The 27,654-nt window shown below is 45.2% G+C and overlaps 2 protein-coding genes across 3 annotated transcripts in view; one reads left to right on the plus strand and one right to left on the minus strand.

Annotated features, from left to right (window-relative positions):
* Nucleotides 1-2,261: 2,261 nt before the first annotated feature.
* CRH (corticotropin releasing hormone) lies at nucleotides 2,262-4,409 on the plus strand. The gene is made up of 2 exons (XM_068933830.1): nucleotides 2,262-2,812; nucleotides 3,391-4,409. The coding sequence occupies exon 2, from the start codon at nucleotides 3,406-3,408 to the stop codon at nucleotides 3,931-3,933; it is 528 nt and encodes a 175-aa protein (XP_068789931.1). The 5' UTR covers nucleotides 2,262-2,812; nucleotides 3,391-3,405; the 3' UTR covers nucleotides 3,934-4,409.
* Nucleotides 4,410-4,795: 386 nt separating this feature from the next.
* The window catches only part of TRIM55 (tripartite motif containing 55), a 44,276-nt gene continuing 21,417 nt past the window's right edge, over nucleotides 4,796-27,654 (minus strand). Inside the window, exons 8-10 of one of the 2 annotated variants that reach the window (XM_009668409.2) lie at nucleotides 26,066-26,277; nucleotides 23,691-23,978; nucleotides 4,796-6,919 (exon numbers count right to left, since the gene is read on the minus strand). In XM_009668409.2, the coding sequence (XP_009666704.2) occupies nucleotides 6,800-6,919; nucleotides 23,691-23,978; nucleotides 26,066-26,277 (620 nt within the window). In that variant the 3' untranslated portion in view covers nucleotides 4,796-6,799. The remainder of the gene's footprint in view (nucleotides 6,920-23,690; nucleotides 23,979-26,065; nucleotides 26,278-27,654) is intronic. The other variant, XM_009668408.2, reaches the window with a different exon arrangement.

Consider the following 27,654-nt stretch of genomic DNA (forward strand, 5'->3'; position numbering starts at 1 on the left):
TTTGTTTCTCCTTTTCTCCCCTCCAGTGAGAATCCAGGCTTTCCTCTGGTGTAATCTTCTTCGGGAGTAACTGCTGAGATTTCACCTAGAAACTGGTTACTCTTTGGAGAAAAGATCTATGTTCTTAGGAAGTCAGTCCTACATTTGAAGTATTGAGTATGAGTACTTCGTAGTTCAGGTCTCTGTGACATTTTATATTCCTCATTATCAAAGCATCCAAATGTCTCTCTGTCTTCCTCACATTTAAATTGTTGCAAACCCTCTAACACGTCGTTAAGGATCTATGGGGAAAACATGGACTAACATGGCTGTGTTGGATTAAAAACAAGTGTATGTGAGAAAACATAGACTCTACCTCAGAGTCAAGGGTCGTGAAAAAGGAAGGAAGAATTTGGCAGGTTACGGAGCTCTGTGAAAATCACAGGAGCTGCTATCACTGTAATTCTTCAAGGGATGAAACTGTCTGCCTAAAGGGACCTAAATAATATTTTAAATAATGACAAACATAAAATAATCTGAGCCAAATTCTCACTGGCATCAATCTTTTGGAGAGATGCAGCTTTTTATCTTATTCATCTCACCCACGATACTAAAAAAGCATATTTGGATCAGAATGTTTCCTTCTTTATGTTTGTGATCACAGTATTTTAAGAAGTTTCATGGTCTCTAAAAAGGGTATTGCACCTAAAAATGGAGATAATGTGATAAAAACCACCCCACAGCACATCTGGAGAATCTGAGTTTAATGTGCCTCTTACATTTTCTACCAATTCTTTGAACCTAGCTCCTGCTTCTTTGAACCTCTTGTTCTGGGTGAAAACTATGCTGGCACGCTTTTAAAGCATACAGATAGCTGTGACTATCTACACAACATATTCAGTTCTGTTTTTGTTGTAATGTGCATTTCACTTCATGAGTGCTGGAGTTAACACAGTTAATGCAGAAACAAAGCTCTGTTATTACAGCTTGTTTTTCCATTTGTTTATGATGTGATTCTAAGGCACCTTACCCAGAATGTCAAAGATTGTGGGTAGGTAGACCAAAAGTTACAGTGTAGAGCACCTCTCAGGAAATGCTCAGAAGTGGGCTGTGGCCAACCTCATACACTAATTTGTCTGAACCTCATTATTTTATCAAGGAAGTAGATTTCAGATTCGTTGCTGATTTAGCACTGCTAGCACGCTACCACCTTACATGGTCTCTTCCTACTACTCACTGTGATCAGGCACATCCAACTGCATGACCCCCAAGCATTTACAGTCTAGGCAGGATACAATTAGTAGGTTTTCAGTGCAGTTTTCCAATTTAAAGGGAAGGATATGATGAAAGTGGCAACTGAGGCAGTGGAGAAGCAGGACAGATGCAGTGACAAAGATGATGGGATACAAAACCAGAAAAATGTGTATTATGCATGGAGTGGGCATTGGATGGAAGTTATTTCTATAAGCAGTTACCTCCTGGAAGAGAAGATCTGAGGGTAAGCAACACAGCTGGAGATATTGGTGGAATATGGTCCAGAGCCTGCTGACATAAGGGAGAAGGGAGAGCACTTCAAAGAGAATTCAACATTTTGCAGTCACCTGCTGATTAAGAGACCCTAGAGGGCAGGCGGAGGGGGGGCAAAGAGGGAAACACATGACCATGAGGGCAAAGCGCTGGGGAAGATGAGCTGGTGGGAGTCAAAGAGAGGGGGAAGAGTAGAGGCAGGGGATACTTCCAGGGAAGGAGCGGAGAAGGCAGTGGAGAGGAGCGCTGGCCAGAGGTGCCACAGTCGGGGACCGCAGGGAGGGAGCAGGGCCAGGGGCGAGCGAGCGGAGGTCCCGGCGGCGGGAGGAGGGCAGTGGGCAGGGGGAGGCGGAGCGGGCATGGCGCGGAGCGGCCGCCGCCTGCGGGCCCCCTCCGCGCCCGCGCCCGCCCCGGCAGCCCCGGGGGCCCCGGACACCGCGGCGGTGCCGCGGCCGCGCTGGTGGCTTTCCAGCTCCCTCCTCTGCCGGCGGGCCCTCGGCTGTGGCCCCCTCGCTGGACGGCCCCGGCCCCCCGCCTTGCTCTGGCGGGTAGGGGCTGCCCCTCTGCTCAGCCCCCAGGGAGCTGCAGGGTTTGCAGAGGGCCCGGCCCGGGCTGGCCCCGGGTGCAGAGCATAGGCGGGCTCGGCGCAAAACCCGGGCCGCAGGGAGCCTCCCGCCCCGTCCGGCCCCACGCCGTGCGGACGGGCCCGGAGGCGGCGGGGGCCGGGGCTGCCCTGGGAGCGGCCCAAACGCAGCACCCTCGCGGGGTGCGGGGGCGGCGGATGCCCGAGATTGCGGCCCCAGTGCCGGGCCGGTCGGGTCCCTCGCCGCCGGCCGGCCCACGAGTGGAAAGTTTTCCCGGGGTGACCTCTCATAGTACGCGCCCGCTAGGAAATCTCATTCAAGTATTTTTGTCAATGGGGTGGGGGTGGGGGGGCACCTTGCTCCCCGGCCCCCGGCCCGGCTGACGTCACCGCAGAGGCGATAAATATCTGTTGATATAATTGGACGTGAGATTTGGGGTTGCGATAGCGAAACTCGGCCCATCGCCGCTCCGACGGGCCCCCATGATTTATTCAGCAGTGGATCGGGGCACGCAAGCGGCGCTGTCAGGAGAGCGTCAGCTTATTAGGCAAGTTCTGCGTGATTCCAGGAGAGGGTCTAAGCTATAAAAATCACGCGCCCGGGCTCCGATCAGGACCAAATCTGATCACAAGTTCGCCAGGAGACGGCTCCGAGGTAGAGCGAGAGGAAGGGACGCCGGGCACGGACGAGCCCCGCCGCCGCCTGCCCTGCCGCCGCCCCAGGTAAGTGCGGGAGCCGCGCCCGGGCGCGGAGCGGCGCGGAGCGGCGCGGAGCGGAGGGGGCTGCTCTGCGGTGCCTCAGCGCAGGGACCCCGCGGGAGCCGGGCGAGCCCCCTCGGCCGGGGAGGAAAGGGGCAGGGAGCCGAGGAGGCACGGGGGAACCGGGCGCTCACAGCCCGCAGCTCTGCGGGACAGCCGCCCTGCCGCCCGCGGAGGCACAGAAACGCGCAGGACCGCGCACACGCGTTATAGCCGCGCCGCGCCTCTCTCTGGACGGATCCAGCCCAGCGCGGTCGCCGGCAGCCGCTGCCGCAGGGCTGCTCCGCAGGGGCGGCCCCCTCGACGGCAGGGGCCAGCGGAGGGCGGGCAGCGCCGAGCCCGACGGGCCGCGGCTCGGCGCTCCCCGGCGGCGGAGCGCGGGGGGCCGGAGGGGGCGCGGAGCGGCGCGTTTCAGCACCGGGACAGCAGCCGTCGGTGCGCGCCCCCTGCGCTCCCCTCCCGTCCCCTCCCGCCGCCCCGACGGCCCGCGCTAACCGCACGCCCCGGCTGTGCCCCCCACCCCCGTCCTGTCGCCGCTGCAGGTTTGGGCCCCGACCATGAAGATCCAGCTGCTGGTCTCCACGGGAATCCTGCTGGTCGCCCTCCTGCCCTGCCAGGAGTGCAGAGCTCTCAGCAAGAGCCCAGTAGCCGCCCACGGGGCTCTGCACCAGCCAGATTTCTTCCAGCAGCAGCAGCAGCAGCAGCAGCAGCAAACTCTGCCCGTCCTGCTCCGCATGGGAGAAGAGTACTTCTTGCGCCTGGGCAACCTCAACAAGAGACCCGTTGGCTCTTTCGCCGCCTCTTCCAGCAGCACCAGCCACCTACCGCCCGAAGCCGCCGCCGCCAACTTTTTCCGAGCAGCGGTGCAACAGCTGCAGCAGCTGCCCGAGCGCTCGCTGGAGAGCCCCGAGGAGGGCGAAGCCGAGGGCGAGGCCGTGGAGAGGGAGAAGCGGTCCGAGGAGCCCCCGATTTCTCTGGATCTGACTTTCCACCTCCTGCGAGAAGTCTTGGAGATGGCCCGCGCCGAGCAGCTGGCGCAGCAAGCCCACAGCAACAGGAAACTGATGGAGATAATCGGGAAATGAAACGGCCCCTCCCCGCCTTGCCAAAGAGATTCCGCAGTTAGCACAAGAATAATTACAGTCCGATGTACCATAGTGCTGCTCTGATGTCATCTCTTTATTTTTATATAGCTTTAAACCTAGAAGGGTGTACTCCGAACAGCCTCTGTCCCTTGACTAGCATGCACAACCGTGTACCAAGTGCAGAAACACGAGTGTCGTTTGTAACCTCCCCTACCTTTATTTATTTCTCCATTTCCCAGTTATTCTAGTGACATCGCTACGTAGGGATGTGTGCGCATTGGCAGAAATGTTGCCAAGAAGACAGATAACTTTTCTGGTGGGGGCAGGGAGGTGGGAGGGGGAATCTCTGTAAGCTACTTTAAATCCACTTTCTCCTGTAAACATTTTCACAATAAAACATCTTTTCAGCGCTCGGTCAATTTTGTTGTGTAAGAGAATGTTTAATATTTATATTTTTAATAAAAGCTGCAAAGTAACGATGGCTTGATAGACTTTCTTGCCTGGACGCTTGAGGGCTGCTCTCCTCCTTTCAGCACTTCCCCGGGGCGGGGGCGCCCCGCGGCTGCAGACACCGGGGGCCCCCCGGGCACCGCCGCGCCGCGGCGAGCCGCAGTAAGCCCCCCAGCCGCCCCGTGGGAGCGCCCCAGTGCCGGGCTGCGAGGAGGCAGGGCAAAGCGAAGCGCGGCCCTGCAACGACTCTGGTTGATCCCTGCAAACGGCCAGGCGATTCATGCCGGTTTTCCTCCTCCGCCCCGGGGAAATTGCCTTCCTTGCTGCAGGCGGCTCCCAGGGGCCCGCCCCGTCGGGCTGCCGGCGCCGGCCGCTGCCCGCGGAGAGCCCCCAGCCCCGGGCGCAGCCTGCTCCGGGGGGCCGGGGCCCCGGGCAGCCCCCCCGGCCCTCTGCCGGTACCGCGTGGGTGCGGGGCTCTGCCAGCTCCCGCCACCCCCGAGGGCTGGGGAGGCTTCTCCGGCAGGGCCGCGCCAGTGCACGTTCAGCAAAAACTCGTGAAATGCAACTGGATTTCTTTTTTTTTTTTTTAAGTAGTGCTTGTCCTCCTATTTCTGCGAACACCCCAAACTCACTTCAGCTCCCTCATCCCAGTGGCAGAGTTGCTAAGCTGGGTCCCTCCTAGGGGCATTAGGAGGAAAACTAATTTGTACATGGGGAAACTTTGTGGGAGGTGCTGGTGGAAATCTGCAAGGATGACTGGGACCTGCGATCGCAAACCCTCACCCCAAACTAAATCCATGGGAAAAACTCTCACAGCAACGTGGTGACGATGGTGCAGAGAGTTGCTAGCTCTGGGCTGTACTAACTTCAAAGCTCTGTACAGACCTCACCTTCCCAGTCCTCAAAAACTTCTCTTGCAGGAACGTTTTCCAGGGGCAATAGATGTAAATCAGGGCTGTGATGACTGGCTGATGTGACTTAGTCCCTATAATGAGGCACAGTCAGGACTGGGGCTGGATGGCTGGATCACACCTCGTAGTCTGCTAACCAGATACTGCGTTGTGCCTGCACTGCCAGGTTCACCTGGTCCTGCTTTGGGCAGTGGGTGTAGCGCAGCCCTACGCCCTGCCAGATGGTCTCGTGCCAAAATGATGTCTTTAGGATAGGACTTAGAGTTCCTGGAAAGATCCACATATAGCTCTAGATCAGAGCTTTAAACCTGGTCCTCTATGGCACTGGGCATGCCCAGCGACCTGCCAATCTCCCTTAAACACTACGGAGCACTGAAACCTTGTCCCTCGTGACAAAACTTGCAGTTTCACCTTCAGAGCATCTTATAGAGCTTCTCTGCTTTTGAGACAGAAATCTGGTTTCATTAGACATTAGCCATGCACAGCATCTGCTGTGCACATGGAACAGGACATTCAGCGTTAGCCTTTTCCACAGTGCACCATGGCGCTTTCAGACCAAACCTTTAACAAATAGCTGCGGCCACCTCACTGCACCCTGGTTTCATGCAAAGACATGCCCCCTTTCCTGTATGCTGATCTCATGGATGACTGAGAAGACGTGGATGCAGGTTACAGCTGGACAGACATGTGGGCAGCACTCCAGCCGCTTCCCCACACAGTCAGAGCTGTGTGTCACCCCATGCATGAGTGGGGGGTTGGCCAGTGCTTTCAGCGTGCACATCTTCCTCATCCCTACTGCTATGGACCTTCCCTACAAACAAAACCTGTGTACGTGATTGTCTTCTACGTGACTTAGCAGCAAAAGCAAATGCAGAAGGAAGAAAGGAAGAAGGAAAGAAACGGCAGCTTCCCTTTCCCCTCCTGCGTCCAGCTCCTGCAGTATGGGATGTCCCAGTACTGTGGGGACTACAAGTGACTGCGGGGAGGTGTTTAGGCTTAACCCTGATTTGGCGGTGTTGAGAAGGGATAGTTTCACTGATGTCACTGACACTGACAAGCTGTCCGGGCTGGACACAGGAGGGTACTGAGGGGAAACACTCTGTATTGCCAAAGGGTACTACTAGTGAATATCATATTAGCATTTTAACTAACAACATGGATGAAGCATTTACACCTACACGAAGACATGCTGAAAAGTGAATAAATAGTGAACATTAGCAGTACTCATCCTACAGCTGTAGTGATGCCATTTTCCCCTTGGAAACAAGAAATTATTGGAAAACACTCTGACTACGGTAGTACAGCAATTTGTCCCCGTGCTCCCGCCCTTTTCAGGACTCCATCATTTCAAGGGCCAGGGCACAATGTGGAGGTCAGCTAAGTTCCTGGGAGCGAAACCTGCTCGGATGTCCCTTTCCAGGCCTGTTTCTTTGTCGACTCCAGGCAGGCTGCCTGCGCTTGCGGTCCCTCAGAGAAGCACACCAGAAGCCAGCCCGCGTGAGTCATCATTCGTTCAGGGAGTTCAACCAGGAGAAGGAGAAGACATGACGAGCCGGCTCGTCACCCCTCTCGTGGCTCACAGGCGTTTCCTCCATGCATCCTTGAGGGGATGGTTCAGAACCAGTCTGCAAAAGAAGGACAAGTTGACACATGGAAGAGGAAAACATGAATTGAATTAAAATCCTTAAGATTTCATAACACGTAGAAAAACAGAATGAAGCAGGTAAGGGAGAAAAGGTGGAGAACACGAAAACTTGGGGAGGCCAGCCAGGCCAGTAACACCGGAGAAGCCAGTGGGATTTTTGCCACCGACATCAGTAGAAGGATTACTTTACGTGTGTGTGCTGCCCCTGCGCAAAGGGCTTAGTCCTGATTTGGGCCTCTGGGATATCATTGCAACGAAGGTGATAACTGCCTGTTTATAAGTGATCCTGAGCCAGTTTGGCTTATGTAGCTGGGCCTCCAGATTGATGTGGTCCTAAGCCAAAACTTATTGTCAGTGTACTGCCACTCAACATGATACTTGTTCAGCTGTCATGAAATGTGCCTTGGATTTTTTTTTCTTTAAAGTCTTTTAATATTTATTTCCTTTCAGCGTTACTCAGCCCAAGAATAGAAAACAAATAATGCAGAAATAAACTTCTGCTTCTACTCCCAGGTGCAGAAAATAGGTATCCTACACTTACAGTAAAAAAGGAATTTGAACTTGATATACTGTACCTACTAATCACTAACAGGAATTATTCTTATTATTTAATTAGCTGAATATTTAACATGCCATTAGAATATAGAGAAATATTTTTACTAATCCCAGAGTCTTCAGATCCCTTGGCGGAGAGTAAAGACTAGCTATGTGATATTATCAGAAATGCCATTAAACGTAAAGAAAACAAAAGTGTCTGTTTTGGTGGCTAAGGCATGCTTTGTGTCTTCAGTATTAAAACCACAATCACCTATACACACACATACACTACTGTACATTCTTCACATTAAAATAGTTGCAAGAGCCTTGGGACCACACTACCAGTCCTCTCTGTGTGGGGTTTCACCTTACTTTGGGAACTCCCATACGATTGCAGGAGGACTATTTGATGTCAAGGTATTACACAGTAGAGAGAAAATGACAGAAAAATAACCTCTGAATCTTAACACATCTCAATCAGTATAACACCGTCTGAAAACAGAAAGTTAACAAAGCAGTGATGCTAACACACATGTCCAGGAACAAAGAGTGAAGCAGGGATGCTTAGGAGAAACCAAAGCATGGGATGGATGATTTTTCTAAGAATTTTTGTAAGTATTGAATGTTAAAGTGTACTATAGGAATTAGCAAGAAGTGATGATATGTTACGTATAAATTGGCTAGTGGGCTTCATTCCAGTTACTACCTGTTTGAGCGCTCTGTCACCAACAGACAAGACAGCATGGAGGTATGAAAGAAAGTAGCTCCTTATCACTTCCCTTATATCTACTTACAGAGTTCATAGCTTCTTCTTCAGACTCAGAGCCTCAGTTGCTCTGGACTGGAATAGCCTTATTAGTTTCAGTGAACTACTAGCTGAGAATCTGCCTTACTGTTTGAAATATGGACTAACCTTTCCACATTTTTACATTAACATTTTTGAAGCAAGGCACCTCCGCTACTTGCTGCAAAATATAGGACTCATATGGATGTGAAACTTTTCAAAATAATACTCCTTTTGCTGGCTAGCTCTACCATGTACTTCATTAAGAACATAAATTGGGTGAAAAATCCAGGAGAAACAACTATCTATATGAATACGGAAGTCCATTTTCAGCAACACTGGTGGGAAGCATTGTCTCCTAGGCTTATGCAAAAATATTGCAGGGAATTGGGCCCATGGGTCAGATCTTCAGCCAAAAAAGCACATAGCTAATCAAGCCTCGATTTAAAAGATCCGACTCTTAGACCTGAAAAGTGCTGAATGCAAAACCTTCCAACTGAAATGTTCCAACCCAGATTACAAAAATCAGATATCAGCGGTGAATAAATGGCTAGATTTTCAAAGTTGTAAGGGAATCTGTGCTTGCTTGATCTCAGTGGATGCAGAAGTATAGGTGGTTTATTAGTCTCCGTGATGTTGACAATTTTGCCTTTTATTTTTGGAAGGACAGCTGGAATGCCTGGGTTAGCTAGAACTCATTTTGAAACTGATTGTACAATTTTGTGCACCAAGTCCTCAGTAGCAAGTGCAACCCTGCATGGGACAGCCTCTCCCGTTTTTTTCCTCCTCTCCCTGAAGGAATATGACTGGAAAGAGGTTTAAAAAATCATTTCCTGTATTTTTATTCCTTTTCTGCTTAAATGATGCTAGTATCTTGTCATTTCTCTCCCTGTGCAGGACAGGCTTCCTTTATCACCTCCATTTGGTGTTCCAGCCCGCCATTATCCAGAAACATAATATAACCAAAGCTTAACTTTGAAAGAAAGAACTATTTATGAGTTTAAAGTTAAGCAGCTTGTTTCATAGGATTTAGGCCTAGCAGTGCTAGAAGAAATAAAGTACAGTATAAAGACTTAAACTGGAAAGGTGACTGCATTACCTTGTCAATCAGCACTGCTGGTACTGCATTTCAAACAAAACAATCTTTGTCTACATCACTGCCAAAACTATATTTCATAACATGTTAACTCCTTCATATTCTGATGCGATGACATCTTCCTGTGTCAGCAAAACAATGTTGAAGCTCCAGCATATTCCCATTGGGTTTGGCTGGATGAAGCACTTGCTCCCAGCACCTCACTGGACTCAGCAGGCTGCCAGTTTGCAATACCTCGATGTGCCTTTCCAAGAGCAATAATTTGCCATCACACCCAGCTGGGAGTGAAGCAAGCACAAAACTCACAACAGAGCCATTCCTTGGCTTAGACTTGTGTTTTCACACCTGTGACATTTTAGTATTTGTGCTCTGAGTCATACAGTGACTGAGGTACATTACCCTCATGTGAGGCAAGAGACCGTCGAAAGGTGCCTGGAGCAGCATTGTCCATATCATTAAATGAATTTTGCCCTTGCAACAGCAGCCCACACAACTCAGAACTGTCTGAGAAAAAGATTTCAGCTTTCACGGAAAATAACTTTTTGAACTGGAAGTAATTTTTAGGTAGAAGTGGAAGCAGGTCCCCTCAGTGTCAACAGGATCTGGACATCCAACCTCTCTACAGGTCGGTCCGTGCAGTCTCACCCCAGAACACCCTCCTTTCCCTGTTACTGCAGCCCGACTCCACTGTCAGAGAAAGGCTTTCTGCTGAGCATGGCGCAGCTCTTGCCACATGCCTTTCAGATGTTTGAGATACAACGACTCATTGCATTTGTCCATTGCTATTAGGTAACTATTGTGAAGCTTCTTCCTGAGCTTTATCTCTTGGTCTTGGACATCTCATGGCTAGGGCTTGTTTTTCACATTGCATAGAATAACAAGTTCCAACCCTGGATTTGGGTCCCTAACATTAATAAAGAATAACTGAAGTGTTTACCTCAGATTGGATTAATCACATTAGCCCAATGCTGAGAGAGCGCTGAATACTTACGCTTTGATTTATGTTTTCCCCTGTGGTGTCAAGTGACATCCGATGATGCTTTCAGTAAGCACCAGGAATTTTCACCAGGCCAACTCATGAAGCAGGGAGGGAAGCACACCCTGCATGACTGATGGCTCGATTTGTTTTTGCACAGGCAAAGTCCTAGTTGGAGTTTACATGCCAATTCTTCAGAGGTGCTGAGCAACTGCTGAGAACTCCTACTGAACAGCCTGTTTAGCACCCTTCAGCATCTGGCACACAAAGAATTTGTGTGAGTAAACAGTGTAAGTTTAATCTGATGAGTTGTGTCAAAATTGCAGGTACTCAGCATCTTTCAGTATTTGCTTCCTTAAGCAGAAGCACTAGTTAAATCTATGTACAGTTCTAAAAAAGGGTGTACAGGAGAGGAAAGGGCTAAGACACTATCAGTAGTGTTTATTATGACCCTGCAGTTATCCTACTTATGTTGGGGAAAGATAGGCAGTCTAGGGCTTCTAGATGCTTGAAACACCGTGAAGTCCACACTCTCTGTTCTGCTTACACCCACTAATCTCCACAGCTTTCAGGTACACAAGGACTGGGATCCATCTTACCAAATTTTAGTCAGACAGAAGTGAGATGTCCAATCAAGCAAATTGTATTCAGTCCCTATGAAAGAAAGGCACCACCAAAGGGTGATTTGCCTCATCCTGAAAGAACTGTCTATGGACTGGATTGTCTTATGGAGGTACCCGTTTCTAGCTGTTGACTCTGAGAATCCTGATGACCAGGTTAGACTAGATCTCGCTTTTAAATAATTACACATGAAAGACCTCTCCCAAATACTTTAGAACATCAGAAAGTTGCTTGATAGGAATTGAAAGCCACTGTTACTTTTTATAAAACCTGTAACTCTTACATTTGGAAAGTGGGGAGGAAAGGTGAAGGAACTTAACTATCTACAATTTGCTTCTTGTTTTGGCAACTTTTTGCCTATTTTTTACTTACAATTAGGTAGGATCTGGAGAAGCCATTGTTATAATGACCTTCTCTGAGGTTATAACACACCAGCTTGCAAGGAAATGTGAGAAAAAAAAAGAGAAACGAGGGCTGAACTAGTTGGTTCCGGCTGTAGATCACCCAGCAGTATATTTCATCTGAGTTGTGCATGACTAAATGATCACAATTTAATCTAATTAGTCAGAAAATAAAAGTGGTTGCTGGCTTTATGCTGGCCATAGGAGAATAAATTATACCTTTGCTGGCAAAGCAAAAATGACCTTTTCACATTCTTTTGAACCAATTAGATTCACCACAGTGAATTTGTACCAGCTGAAAATTTTGTGTCACCTCAGTACATTATTTCTGAGCTAGCACTGAGTTCTCCAGAATTGTATTTACCATCTTGTGAAATCATGGTCTCAAATTCGAATTAATCAGAAAGGTCTAAATTTACACTGAAATTAAGTGAAAAGAGAATGCATGTGACTTATTAGCAATCAACGAGCCCTAGCAAAGGAGTTTATTTCTTACAGCAATGCACGTGGATGCTCTAGTTGGTTACAAATAGCCCTTTCATGCAGCTTCATAAATGTTTTCTGGAGTTATGCTAACCAAATGCAGATCCTGTCCCTTGGCACCCCATCCACCTCATCCCTCCATGGTTCACTGTCCATTTGCATTGCTGCAGCTGTTTGCAGCATTGTGCTGACAATGGCAATGTTACTGGAATGACATCAATTTGTTTTGTTTTGTTTTGTTTTTGAAGTGAAGGATGATATTTTTAACCTAGGCCATTTGAGTGATTTGATTCCAGCACAGCCCCACAAACAGCTGCATCAGCACAATTGTGATGTGAGTAGTGGCATCTGGGCAGGAACAAGAAGCAGGTCTATTTGGCAAGAACCTCCTAAACCACCTTTGCTGCCAGAGAAAGAAAGGCAATACACCCTTGGAAGCATCTGAATCACCCAGTGCTTTCACTGCCTCCTCTTGATCCAGTGGGAGAGCAAGAGTATGAATTTGGAAGAAAATGCGGGTTTGGGAGAAAGAAGCCGTGAAACTACAAGCTTCTTGTTTCCAGGGTTTCTGTAGCCTCAGAAAATGAGTGAGAAATTAAAGTTAATTCCCATATTTTAGCTAGCTTGTTTAGAAACAACCCCTAGTGTTGACAAGAACAAGCATGATTAAAAAATGCTAGCTGGTTGCAAAGCCATCACAGAATCTGTAGGCTATGTTTGTCTGCCTCAAATGTCAAGTGTTACACTTCTGGCGCTCAATACTTCCAGGCAGCGGAAACAAAGGGAGCACAATAGGTTATTTTTAAATAGTTTAAACTTTAGTTCAAGTATTTTGTTTTCATATTTTTATGCAGTCTAGCTCCTTCAGCATAACACCTGGCAGCTGTCACATATATCACAACAACACTGCTTCAAGCTAAGAGGCAGCTTATTTTATATGGATCTTTTCTTTTTATTAGTGGGAACCAACAGAATATCCTCTGAAATAATTGCTAAGATTACCTGCCACTAAAAAACATATGGTGGCAGGCAAAATAATACAAACAGACAAACTCCATCAATCATAGTACTAGCTGTATCTCTCTCTGAATAGTGGCCAGTAATGAATTTTAAATGTCTATTGGGAGCAAATGCCTTTCTTCAATAGATTTTCATTGTACTACAATTAGCTTTACGTGGCTAATGGTTAAAGCAACGTCTCTTACTTAATGGCCTTAGAGACCAAACATAGTTCAGACAAAAAGTCTGGCTAGCTTATTTCGGTGCAGAATCTATACATCTCCCACAGGATACTAATGTCCAGACACTTGAACCAGTGGTGGAAACAGTTTAAGAGTATGGCTTGCTTCTAACTGGTGTTTGAAACAAACTAAACACAATTCCCCTTTCTATATAACCAGTCTTTTTCACAACTGAAATAAAAAAGCCAGAAATAAGATACTCTTTTAATATTCCATCCATTACTGCAGCTCACTGAAACTTCTTTTTGTTGAAAATGATTAACTGCACATCTGAATAAAACCTTGTCCTGCCACTGTTCAGGAAAATGAAGGAAACTCAAGAGGAAAGTCTTACAAACATGTGAATGCTAAAGCTGCATGATCAAAATAGTCTTTCCTGGATTTATCCACAGATCATTCTCTGTTCCTCTCATAGCGAAGCTTTTGAGGACCTCCTGATCAATGAGCCGTCTATCATTTATGCTCCTTTTCCTGTCCAGTGAAGAAATGGATCATCTCAAGAGACTGCAGAAGCAAGCAGTAAGTGCTGGCTACCAGTACCAGAAAGTTACTCACTACTACGAACTCTTTCTCCTCCTTTCACTTCATCAAATCAATAGGTACAACTTCAGGTCAACAAGTAAACCATGAAGCAAAGACCTTCCAAGAACTCCTCTGTGGTAGTAACCCATCTAATCCATGTCAAAGAAACAATCCTACTGACTTTTAGGGAGACGTAACAAATCTAGTAAGGTCTTAACATCGGTTTGCCTCTGTCACACAGTTTTTCTATTGAGTAATATGGAGTGTTGTAAATTAAAACTTTTTCTTCCTCTCCAAATAATATTTTTGTAAATCCAGTGAATGAGAGACAGTGCCAGTTCAGACTGTGACTCACCCTGGAGCTCCATTCACTGGATCAGATAGCAGAGTCAGCATAGCTGTGAGGTGTGCAGATACATACCATGCTTCGGAGGTTTGAGCACTGCTTATACTTGCATCATGAATGATGGACTGAGTCGGGCTGTTGTAAGTATGCTGGGGGTGATATACGCGAGCTGTGGACACATCACACAGCCTGTGAGAGTCAAAAATACACTGACAGAGCTCCAGGAAGAAATGCTGGAACGTCAGCTAAAGCAACAGGTTGCTATTCTGTAAAGCCACCATATAATGGAAAGGGAGAGTCCATGCCACAGTTCAAATATCTTTTCCCCTGATTGTCTGCTGCTGTTGCCCCTTTTTCTGTGTGTGCTTGTTTTTCCATGTTTTCAGTTGCCTACATCTTCTCTTTCCTATGACCACAGTAGTCAAAGCGGGTAGCCAAGAAACAGCTCTACTCCAGTAATAATACATTGCTCAGCTAGCAGCACTGTGACTTCCTGGACAGGCATCTGAGGTATCACGTCTCACACTGTAATCTATGCTCATGCATTAGCAATACTGGCCTGTTCACACACTCTTCAACCAACTTTCGTGCAAAATACTAAACTAAACTTCCTGTTGCCCATCTCACAGAGGTCCCAGGTGAAGTCTAAAGAAGCTGTGATAAATACTGCTCTTAAAAACTCAGATTCAATTGCAAGTGTTGACCCAATTACTAAGGAGTATAAGGCACAGATCACAAACGAGTTGCACCAATGCCAAGCTTGGAACTGACCTGCACCTGGGCTGACACCAGTTCCTTAAAAAAAATCTTTATTTTATAAAATTAAATTACAAAATTACATTTCAATATGAAAATGAATGTATTTTATAAAATAAAATTGGTGCCAGATACCAAAAAGGCTCATCCCGCTGATGGGGGAAAAGAATAGCTATGCTTCCTCAATAAATTGTTTTGTAATAGAGCAAGTCAAACACCAACTGCTTCAACATGAAAAATAGCGACTTGTTTTGTGCCAAAGTGCTGAGTCATGAGTGCTTTAGGAGACTAGGTATGTATTTTGATCACCACCTTTGGTGGGTGACACAGACTTGGGCAGATGTGACAGAATGTTCTCGAAATTAGAGAGAACAATGAGAAATTCAAACTACTTGTTCTCCAGGATTGTGGGATCCTTTTTCTCCATTCAGTTGAAAGAAAAGTACTCTGCCAACTATGCCAGACATCTGTAGCAGGGTTTGAACAGTGCAGTATCTGACTCTCTCCATTGGCTGGTAACCTTGGAGTGACCGCTGTCTGAATTAGTTATTGGTCTCTTAAACTTAATTACCTAAAGATTATTGTAAATGTCTAGAAGGTATATCACCTGGAAAAGGATTTAAGGCTGAATCAGCACTGTATTTCCTATGTCCCTCTTCATTTGTTTTGTTTTGTTTTTTTTTTTCTTTTGAATGCAAATGCACTCATCCAACCTGTATCTCCATTTTAAGTGCCAGATAGGTAGGCTCTGAAACAGGCAAGATGCTCTTCGTTCTTGTGCATTCCAATCCCTCAAAAGTCACGAAAGCCTAGAAGCGGCATGATTCAACATGAGGACTTGGCTCCAATTAACTACTAATTACTGCCAGTAGGATTTTCAGTACGTACAGTCAGATAGGCTGGTATTTAAATATTGATCCATCTCTGATTGTTACCGGTTTACAAGCCCTGCTTTACATAGGATAGTTTACAGCTGCACTGAAAGTCTGAAACGTTTCAAGGCAGTAGGAAGACAACTAACCAACTATTTTACAAACAGGTGGCTTGTGTTGTTGTGACATAAAACTACCACAATATGATCTAAAACAGCAACAATTCACCCATGATTAAGAAACACTCTTTGTTTACATTCTATTTCCCTTTCCGAATGGCTCAACAGAGAACAGAATGAGACATGCTTTGAGAAAGAGGCTTCGTGGAGGTAGAATTCAGTCAATGAGCTAGTTTCAGAAAGACAAGGTCTGGGTGAGCCCGGCTTTGTTTTAATTTGAACAGGAGAAATAACTGTCCACACTCTCATTGTTGAGGTCTGACTATCGCCAGCAACGGACTGAAATTGAAACATATATAAATCAGATGGTATCTCTGACTCACCAGACAAATTACAGACCAGACTATTCGAGGTAAAACTTCAGGTGAAATATTTGCCACTCATATTAATTAGTGAAGCTGTTGTCTGAAAGCTGGCCTTAATGCGTTGCCCTCACGACTCATCATTGCTGCCTCTGAATCACGCAGATAATTCTCAGAAGCAAGAGAAAGCGAGGTGTTAAAAGAGGAGCAATCAAGACTTTCCTGATTTTCTCTGCGTGTATATGCTAAACTAAGGAAAAAAAAAAAACTCACCTTAAGCACAAAATCAAGATGCAAAATGGAAATTTACAAGTAGAAATGGCCATCAACTAAACAGCAGCCTGAACGGCCTCAGACCTGAACTTTGTAACTGAGCCCTGCCTCAGTAAGTCAAATTAGAGAGAGGCAAAAGCAGAATTTTTGGAATGTTAATTATCTGAGATTTTGCGTCTAATATATCCCTTGTATTTCAGCTACAGGCAGAACAATCTTTTAAAAGGGAAATTTAAGTGAGATTTTGGAAGAAGCTTCAAGCAGAATTTAACTGGGACTTGTATTCTGATTCATGGATCTTCTGCAAAAGGCTAAACTTCACTGAGGATAGATGACCCATTTTTCGTTCAATCATATCCTGCAGATTTTTTTAACAGTACAGGCACAGACCCATCCAGTGTTCTACCTAACGTACAGTATGAGTATATTCAGATGCAGACAGTAGAAGGAAGCAGGAAGGCAATGTCTGGTTGCCCAGAGATGACACTAACCTTGCTTAGTGTTAATTCCCACTAAATCCAGCCTTGCAAAACTCTGTTCTCTCAAGCAAGCAAGCAATCTTCTCCCTGGGAGCAGTAATAGGCTAACTTAGTGCAGTAAGACTGGCAAGACTGAGTTTCCAGTTTGCAGAAGACAATGGAAATTATTACTTGCATATCACCACTACACTTGGGCAATAATTCCAGAGAAGCAAGCACTGAGCTAAAATGTAGAACTGCTCCCTTTATACAGTGATGGAAAAGCAGAGGTATATGAGCAAGAAGCACAGCCTGATCCCTCTCGGGTTTATTTTTGTTTTAAATAATCTTATTTTGTCCATGTTGTCTGCACATTGACATGACAACGAATTGGCTAAAACTTAGCTAAATACTGACCTCTCTGACATACGATTTAATGCTATCTTATGGAAAAATATATGAAGGATCACCAGCTGAAATTGAAGTATTCAGCTGCAGGGCAAAGAGAACTACAGTACCTGAATACAGAGAGGAATGTCCCTATGGTAATTCTCGCAGGTGGCATAAGGTTGCAAGCAAGTAATAGAAAATTTTAGAACTGATGAAACAAGATTAACATAGGCCACTCCATTAGTATTTCTCTTTCCAAACAGCTCAGTCCTGATTATATTTTATACCCTCAAGGAATTAAAGCACTGTACTTACTGGCAGCAAAGGGAAATTAGATCAGAATACTGTCTGCGGGTGATTAACTTGCATTTCCTTTCAAACTGGAGGTATGCATTTGAGTCCTTTGGAACTACAGACCGTTACTTCTGTAATGCATGCTGCCAAATAATTTGGGCGACAGAATACAGGCTCCTGTACTTCATTTTAGACTAAATAAGCTGAGTAATCAGAGATCCAGGTGAATGCAAGACCTTTCATAAATTCTAATAAATTCACATGACGTGCCTAGAAAAATCTGATTAGGGCAAAAAATGAATGAACTTTTCCTCACCTATCAATTACCCCTTGTATTTTAACCAGACTGAAATAATTTGAAGAGCTATAGGTTATTTTGGGACCTGTCTTTTTCCAATGACAAGACAAGAGGGTTTTATTGCAAAATGTTCATGGCTTTTACCAGTCCTATGTTTTGGGGTTCCTCTATCACAAACAAAGGGATATGGTCTTTCTGAGTGTGAGGACATTTTTAAGGACTACACATTCCTGGAAAGTGGCTCTACTGTTCTTGATGTGCTCAGCTTTGTCTAGCTATCAGAGATCTGCACAAGTGAATTTAAGGGCACGATTTAGGCCCAGCTTTTCAAGTCTGGTTGCCTAAAGCTAGACAGCAAGAAGAGCTTACATAACTGGCTAGATAGTCAGGAGTATTAAGCATTTGCTCTATTACAAGTGACAGATATTCAGCACTCCTGAAATCTAATCTTAGTACTAAGGATGACGCAATGCATATTTAGAAATCAGATTCACAGGAGACTGAAGGGCCACAAACTCCTTCAGGTGCCCAAGCCCAACAGTTAGACAACACCAGCATTTACAGAATGTACGCACCAATCTTCATATGTCTACAGCTCCAAAACTAAATGTCAATTGGGAGCATCTTCCAGGTATAATGAGCATGCAGACAGATGCCTGAGACCTGAAATGCCAAACTGGTGAATGAGCTTTTTAGGTAGAATCCCTATAGGGATTCAAGGAATATGCATTCTCTTTCCTATCACACTTAGGGTGTTTTTTGAGACCCAACACAAAAATGCTTTTTAAGACTTAGCAAAGGCTTCCTTCACCTTCCTTCTATCCTTCACCTTCTTTCTATCCTTCACCTTCCCTCTGTAACTCATTGCATGTAGTTTCTCTAAGCTTTCTTATTTTTGTTTTGGACTCCAAGATCTGTTTCTCTCATGCACTGGAAAGGTCTGTTTGTTAATGCCCATGTCATCCTCTGCCAATATATTACTCCAAAAGAAGATATTCCCAATAGCGGTAAGGCAACTCACTATCCCTGTTCTCTGTGTTTTAAACATTTGCTCCTGGTTGTCATGCACAGAGGTTCAGATTCACTTCAAAACATCCACCAACTTTAGACTCTTAACTGAGGCACCTCCATTAAGAGCGATATCACCTTAGACTCTAGATATGAAGAGAGTGTCAAAGGCAAGACAGTGACAGCGAGTTGTCTCCCTCCCTGGAGAGGCCTCTTGTTCTCTGTTAACCACAGACACAGCCTACAGTGACTACACTTCTAACTTCGGCACCTCCCTTAAATGGGATGTGGCTGTATAGGAAGGAATTTCCTATTTTGTTCATGCTGAAACGTCTCCTACCAGCCCTTCTTAGACCAAGCAATCTATACATTTGCTGGCTGCATCTCTTGTTGCCATATCCTAGCTGATAACCATATCTTCCTGTATTCCAGAGGAATTTTTTTTGATTAATAGGTGGAACTGACCTCTTATTGCTGCTGAAAAATAAGGAAATCCATATCAGAACCTTCTATTTAAATAGCCTGAAAATAATAAATTATATGCCCATTTTATGCTGATGGTCATGAGTGCATTTATATTATGATTATTATTAATTATTATTATTGGTGGTATATATTTTGAGTAGTTTTGTTATATGGCTTATGACACAAGCAGGACAAAGGGCAATGACCTGATATTCCACATGAAGGATAAAGACATATAAACTGTCTAAACAGCCATCCCACTACTTCTGGAGGAGAAAATCATTTTTATTCAAGTAGAGTCTGTGACCAAAACGTCTTTCTCCCTCACCTCCTTTCTATTTCATGATTAAATAAATCATAAAGCTGTCACAAGAGACTGCGTACAAAGAGGCCACAAATGTTAGAAATGAGAACTTTCTAAATTTGTCTATTTTAAATTTCAAAAGGTATTTTGAATTAAAAGAGAAAGAGAGGGAAAAAAAGAGCATAATGCTACTCTCATGCCTGATTTCCCATGTGTACAAATAAGCTCTATGTCCTCCTGTAATAATATAATAAATTTTCAAAAACAAGCACTAATAAATGAAAATTAAACTATGCTCCGTAAATTTAATTGAGATTCACAGTGTCCGATTCTTTTCAAATTCAAATTACTATCAGACAGTGCATCTTTTTGCATAACTTATGCAGATAAGCATAAGTGACAGCTTCTTCTTCCCATCTTTTTTTTTAAATGGAGAGATATACTTCAGTCACAGTGCTGGAATTTTTGGATGTAAAAGCTGAATGATAGTTTATCTTTTTCCATAGAGGCACCACTTCATATTGCCTAGCGCTTAGAGAGCAGTGCAGAAAATGAGCAGGGAAAAAATGAGCATTTTTGTTTAGAATGATATAGAACAAAAAAAAAAAGATTTTTTTCTGTCATTAGAGCAAACACTCAAAGGTAACTACCATTTTTTTTTTGTGTTAGAGGTCTTTAGTCTTCAGTAAGTAAGACTAAATGCCCCATTTAATTAAGCGATATAGGGGTGCTAGCGCCCCCAGCTGCTCATCACACCATCGCAGGGCACGTGGCACATGGGGCCGCGGGGCACTGGGGAAGCCCAGCAAGGGGAGCCTGAGCTTTCGGGAGAAGCATTTCTTAACTCAGACCCCTCTTTTCATCATTTACTGCACTTGAGTTTTAGGGGGACCCTTTCAGCTGCTGTTTTTCCGCTCTGTGTTGTGCTGCCGACCATGTAAGCCTCCATAGGCAGGCAGACTGGCAAGGGCTCAGCCTTCAGCGCCGCTAAAAAGTAGGACACGGTGACCCAGGAGAAAATAGCTAGCTCCACTTCAGCCTTCAGCAGAGACAGCAAAGCTTCCCTACACACAGCCGATCCTTCTTCCCTCCCTCATGAGCACGGAAAAGCCAGAGCAGTGCACGCAGCGGTACGTGACGGGGGGAGCTTTCCCGACCAGAGACTCCCGTTCTCTGCCAGCCACCTTAAAAGCAATTTCAAAGTTTCAAGCTTTATCTGATAAATGATTAGGGCTTTTTTGTCTTGCTTCTCTGGAAGACTTGTTCAGACTCTGTCAGCTCAGGTGGTTAGGAATCTTCTAATTTACTAGCTGAAAATACGTGGCCAGTTTAAACTACCTTTTCTGCTGCCAGTGTCATCCTTTAGCTTACACAGGGGATTTTCCTCCTGATGTGTAATGTGTACCCCTCTGAGTGTAATCATTACGCTCCAAATTTGCCTCCCCCACTTGTTGGACTGAACATGCCTGGCGCTTCTCATCTCCTGTCAAACCGCAGGCTTGGTTGGATGGGTGACCACCATCCTGCTGGCCGTTTGAACAGCAACTGAAATATAAGCCCATATATTTGAGGAAATAAATTTCTCTTTTCTTTTTTAAACCAGGGAGATGCAATGTTTAACCATGCAGGATTAAGCTGAAGGGTGGTGTTTTGAAGGTGCAAGGAAGAAATGCTTTAGGCAGAATGTATTGTGAACTAGCATGATGGTTTTGGATGGGATAAAAGGAAAACTTCCTTTAAAACCATGTAGGAACATCACCAGAAACACTATTGTACTGTTAGTTAATGGTAAAATAAAACATCTCCTACCCATGAAAGTACAAATCATGTATTGAATCAGATTCCAAAGATGATGCAGTATGATAAGAAATGCCAAAAGTGATATGCAGAATGCTAACTCCTGTGAGAAAATAAGAAGAATGCTTCACCAATGTTATCATAAAATGAACCATAGTTATTAATAGTAAATTTAGTGAAAAAGCTCTGTTTCCACAGCACTTTTCCAGTTTTTTCCATGATATTTTTTAATTGGAGCAAGGGAGTAAAAACAGGGGTATAAGGAACATCAGTGAGGATTTTTAAAAAATAATTAAGTATGGCATTTGAGACTGGGTTGTGTAAAAAAAAATCACATGCAGGAAAAAAACAAAGTTGAAGTTCGCATACTGGAAAATGATGCCACATGCTAGAGGCCACTTAGTGACCTAGACGCTGCACCACATTCCAGCTCAGATCCATGACACCTTGACTGTGGCATCACCCTGCTACCCTTCCTAGCTTGGGCACTCTGGTTCTTCTGTTCCTTCAGCACATTTTGCACCCTCTGCTCCCTGTGGTTTCCTATTCCTTCCCCTGTCTCCAGCCCCATCCTCAGCTGTGGCTCTCCTGTCCCCAGAACCGCGTCTTCCTCTTCTCAGCACGCTCCTCCTCCCAAAATGTCAACATCACTCATGATTCCAGAAAATATCGAAACCCATCACCCACAAAGTCAGAAGACAACAGGAACCGATATCTTTCTCATTCAACTATTTTTACTGCCTATGCTTGACTACACAGAAAGCTGGGCTCCAGACTATTTCTTTGATCTGCTTGAAAACCTTTGCAATAGTTTTACAGAAACTTGATCACATCAAATATTTGTTTTGCTCTTTTACCTGTTACTGATAAATTAGGACCCAAAGCAGCATACCAGAGTCAGGAAAATTCACAGAGAATTAACCCAATGAGGATTTTACCTGCCTATGGTAGGTAAAACCTTTTCCTTAGTGGAAATGTTGTGAGGAAACAGCAGTAACAAATTTCACTTTTAATTTATCCTTTTTTGCCAGCTTGTTTGGAACATACTTAAGAAGACGTGGTTATTTCAGATTTGATAATTTTTAAATACATAATTTTTTATTCCACTCTTGTACTCAAATCAACCCTGACTTGAAAAATGACTACTGAAAATTGCGGGTCAAATTTTGCCTCATTAAGACTGAAGTTAACAAGAATCCTCATACCAAATTCAAGTGCCACTGAATAAATATATGTGCCCCTTTTATCATATCTGCAGGAAGTCCTTCTCCCTTTTGCCCTGAGCGTGATGGTTTATTATTGTAGGGTTGCTTATGTATGCTGAATTGCTGACTCCAACTTTTAAGGAAAAAGCACTAATTATTTAATAACCATTTGTGCTTTTTCACATATACACACACACACACTCTCTGCTCCAGCTACATACATACAGTTAATTGCTTTATTAAACCATACAGCTTAAGTTTGGTATCTATAAACCAGGACAGTCTAACTTAGTGAGTGCTGCTTATGGGCTACCTGATTGTCACCCGCTAGTGCAGGAGCAGATGAATTGTGCACATATTCCACACATACCTCCCTCAGCTCTGCTTCTTGAATCTTTGGCCCATGTAGAGTTTTACATACACGTGCAGAATAGAAAACTGTCAAATCTAGGTTATACCAATTCCAACAGTGTCATTTTAAGGGAAACTACCCCCAAAATCCCAACACATCAGTCTCTACCATGCAGTCATGCTGCTGGTAGTCTAATTCAGAACTGGAGGATATTATCTTCCTGCTCTTCTTTGATCATGTCACAAGAAGCCTTGGAGGACACCCTTTGCAACAGATCTGAACCCAGGAAATTGCACCCTGCTTTCTCAGCAGCAATCAAACACGCACAAAGGTACCAGGTAGCTGCGTCGCTCAGTGTGCACGTGGAAAAGCTGTACACCCAGACACAGCCACAGAGCTGTGAGAGGCAAAGCAAAGCCACATCTGCTTCCCCGGTGGGTGCAGAACCACACGTGATGCACACAGGCTTTCAATTGGCCATGAGAGCAGCCTCATGCACAAGGGTTGTCTGCTACTAACACATGCAAATACCCGATGTGCAGAGGCACTGCCAGCCTCCCTGGCAGTTAAATCAGAGAGCGGCTCACACAAGTTAGGTGCATCGGCAATTAAGTTAGGCACAAGCAGTCCAGGAGGTTTGCTGAGATGGCAATTTATGCTATTCTCATATTTCTGAGATTATTATTATCCTTTAACATGCAGAGGAAAATTAACCCACATTTTCCTTAACAGCTGCTGTTCCCCCCTTGCTGCACATCGCACCCCTGTGACGTGAGCTCAGTAGCACTGACCTTGGATGTTGCCGCAGTGGTATTGCTTTCCTTACCACTCCCTGATGTGCTCTCCTTGACGGCTGCCGCCTCCGGGGCTTCTGCCTTCGGTGCACTTGTTTCCAGAGAAACAGGAGGCCCTACTTTACCCAACCTGCTCACTGGGGTTGAGCTCGGACCGCTTGATTGCCGCGACTGAGCCTTATACCAGCTAGGGTAAAACAAGGGATCGGCGGTTTCTGCTGTGGATGACACTGGACTGTCAGACTCTGCAGTCTGCTGAGAGCCACTTGGTGTCACAACCTCATCCTTAATCAGGACAGATAAAAAGAAGAACAAGCGGAGGGCACCACGTTACCTTCCTGCAGTAGCCATGTTTCTCTGCATGCCGTGTTTGTTAGATCGCACTGCAAGGAATATATTTGTCCTAATGTAGGGTCCGAAAGAAGTATAGTCAAAGCGCGGAGTAAAGGCACCTATCTTATTTGAATAGCACAGGCATAGAAAAGAAAATAAGTTACCGACAAAGAAAACAGGAGGGTCGAATTAGCTGGGAAGGGGACACAGAGTGGAAAGGGAGTGAGCAAGTGGTCCCTTAATTCAGTTATACACTTTGGGCCTTGTTTTAATCCCGTTTCTAACTCAGGAATAACGCCAAGGAAGTTGACTGAGCCACACAGTGGTAAAAACTGGCCCAGGAGGAGGATGAAGCTCTATATTTTAATGATTTTGCCTAGTGACTGTCCAGTAAGGGGACACAGCTGCCTGCCAAATTAGAGGTTCTTAGTGACTTATTTAATTTCAGCTTATATACGGGTAAACACCCAATTCAATCCTAAGAATATAATAAACCCTACAAAAGAGCTCAGGAACCAGCACCAGACATGAACAGCAGTACCGGTACCAGGCCTGGGAAATCCTCTGAATTCCTGGACTTTGGGTTAAGCCAAGAACAAGGCATCTGCCAATGAGTCTGTTGATAGGGGCAGTCACAGTAAGGAGAACATACAGCCACTGGAGAGAAACAGTTGCCCACCAGTCCTGCTAGCAGCATGATACACCAAGCACGGTTGCACGTTGGGAGGAAGAGAAGCAGCTGGCAGAATGGCACCTACTCTGCTTGCATCGAGCTCTCAGGACTCGCCCCCGCAGTACCTGCTGCACCACTGCATTTCTATTTTGACTTCCTTACGCCAGAAGGCAAAAACTGCACTGTTAGTATCCCACACGCCGCGTCCGCCTCATGCCCATCTGGCCAACTCACAGTGGCATTTTACGATAGCAGCATGCCATCCCTTTTCCATGTTAGCCCTAGAAGTGAGGGACTTAGAGTTCCCTTAGGCAGGCTGGCTTATGTCTATATCCTGTTTACATTTAAAACTACATCATCTATGCTACGTAAGTTTAATTAAACCAGTACAAATCTCCCAAATGACAAACATTGGTTCAATCAATAAAACCTGATTTAAGAGCATCTTCACACAACTCATGAGGTGCAAACTCATGTATGTTTTTAAACCAAAGCAAGAATGAATCTAGACTATTTATTTTCCCATGTGTTATGTGGGAAGATTGCTATAGTCAAAGACTCATTACTTGCTTTCTTGTTTTCACACTGGCCTCTTCAAATATCATCACAGCAGCCTTTACCCACTCGGCAGCTTCACTGGGTAAGTTGCGTAAGAGGGCAACTTGCTAAGCTAATTGCATCTATGGGTAGGTGAAGCAGCATATGAAGTACAATTTTTATGTGGATCTTTTAGACTATGTGGCAGTTACTGTTTCATGCTAATGGCATTCCTTAGGAAAAAGTGCTGTCCTAAATTATTAAGAGATCTGACACCCTGAATCCATTTGCTGCTAGGCTGTAACACTGTTAGGTTAAAGGCAGTTTCCTCTTCCGTTTGACATATGGACTCCCAGATGATATCCCTAAGGATGACCAGACCGGAAGAAGGAAAATGCCATTCACAGAAAACAGATAAGAAGTATGATCTAAAAATGGGTGGCAGAAAGCTCACTAAACCCAGCAGGAATGCCAAACTCTCTTAATATAAATATTTTAACAACCATCTCATTTATAAGAGTTAGTTTGAGTTAAATCACATGATACACAGCAGGCAGAACATCCGCTGTAACGTGCTTAAACCCCCAATTAAATCTCTTTTATTTGTATCTTATGCCTCCCATATATATAGTGATTTATGTAACAGTGTAATTTTTGCCTATCAAGAAATATATATGCTAGTTGAGGGCACAGGTACAGTTGTGAATATATATGTACAAGGGCCAAAGGCATCTTTTTCCTGCAGTGTCTTGACTACCTTAATCATGCCCTGGATGCAAGGCGGCGCTCAGCAGAGATGGCAGGGCAGAGGAGCCCCGGGGGAGGTTACCTGGCCAGCTGGTTCAGCGGGCAGTGACGGTGGGGCCAGTTCGACTAGGGGCTCGCCAGCTGCGCTTGGTGCTTCAGGGTCCTGCTGAGATGGCAGTGGTGCTCTCTCGGCCCCTTCCTCCTCCTCCTCCTCCTCTCCTGATGACTCTGTGTGGACTTCTTCTAGATCTTCACCATCCACCGTCTCCTCCTCTTCTGCTTCGCCCTCCTCCTCTAACAGAATAGGCATAAAAAGACCATATGAAGTTGTCTACAGCCCTTATGCAATAACAAGCCATTTACAGTTGCATGGCAAAGCTACTCATAATCTGGCTGAGGGTTTTTCCCAAGGGAAAGCACAGGTTTTGCTTTGCTCAGAAAGGGCTGGGCAACAGGGCCTGGAGGGAGGCAGAGGATGCACGCTGGGGAGAGGCCAGTGGCAAGGAGTCTACTCCTGCACACCGGCACTGGCCACAGCAAACGAGCTGCCAGCACAAGGGAGGCCCTGGCACCGGTGTAATTGCAGCAATCTTGCTCTCCGCTGGGTTAACCAGCTCCAGAAACCCCCAGCGGAGCAGCACGAATCCTCTCCGGCCTCCCCAGCACATGGAGCCTGGGTGACAGGACCTCAGGTTGGTGCCCTGATGTGGGCGCTGGTGGCCCTCCTGGCAGTGCCAGCGTGACCCAGGATAGGTGTGAGCACACAGCCATCCTTATGCTGAGTTAGCCACTGTGCTAAACTGCATTTACACAGACTTCACACTTCAATATCAGCTGATCTGGCATGACGTAGAGTCTTGTTCTGTGCTACAAGCCTCTAGCAACAGTTTATGATGTTGCTGTTCCCATTGCTGCAGCCCTCCAGCTGTTCATCCTTACCCCCTTCCAGATCCCACTGACCCCTTCAGCTGTGCCAGTTCAACTGTTTTTGAATAGCTTGGGCACTTTGCCTCTGATCTGTGAAACAATTAGGCTGAATGTACACTTTTTTTTTTTAAATCTTAAACTAGTCCTTTCCACAGGAAGGAGGACAGAAAATCTTGTTAATGCAATTATCCCTGTGAGGGATTTGCAGCATGGAATTGTTCTTTTTGGTGAGAGGATACCTGGTCTGGCACAATCTGTCAGGAAAAAGAGGTCTCTCTTGCAATTTTATTTATCTTTTTATTTAAAAAATGATTGAACCATCAAAGTTAATCTTTACCAGCTTTGCAATAATTGCCTGTGAAGATTTAGGGTAAACCTCCTTAAAACCAGACTGTCAAGCCTTGTCAAACCGTAGGTTTAGCATCATATAACACATTACATTGTTAGCATTCTTGGGCAGACTTGTTTTCAGAGAGAGCCCTCTAACAGGCATTTTGTTTTGCATAATCTTGCTATTCATCCTCACAAATATCAGATGTTATTCAAAACCATCCTAGTACTTCAGTGAAATAAACATAGATGGATGCATTAACCCAAGCTCCAAAATGACTGTGTGTCTTGAATAGCTTGTGAGAGTTTTACTGTTCATTGCTCTGCCTGAATACACAGACAGAGCACAGATCTGCAAATTAAATAATGTCATCATAACGGAGAAATGTTCCTGTAGGCAAATACACTCCTATA

Source organism: Struthio camelus, chromosome 2 (genome assembly GCF_040807025.1).
Source record: "Struthio camelus isolate bStrCam1 chromosome 2, bStrCam1.hap1, whole genome shotgun sequence".
Lineage (NCBI taxonomy): Eukaryota > Metazoa > Chordata > Aves > Struthioniformes > Struthionidae > Struthio > Struthio camelus.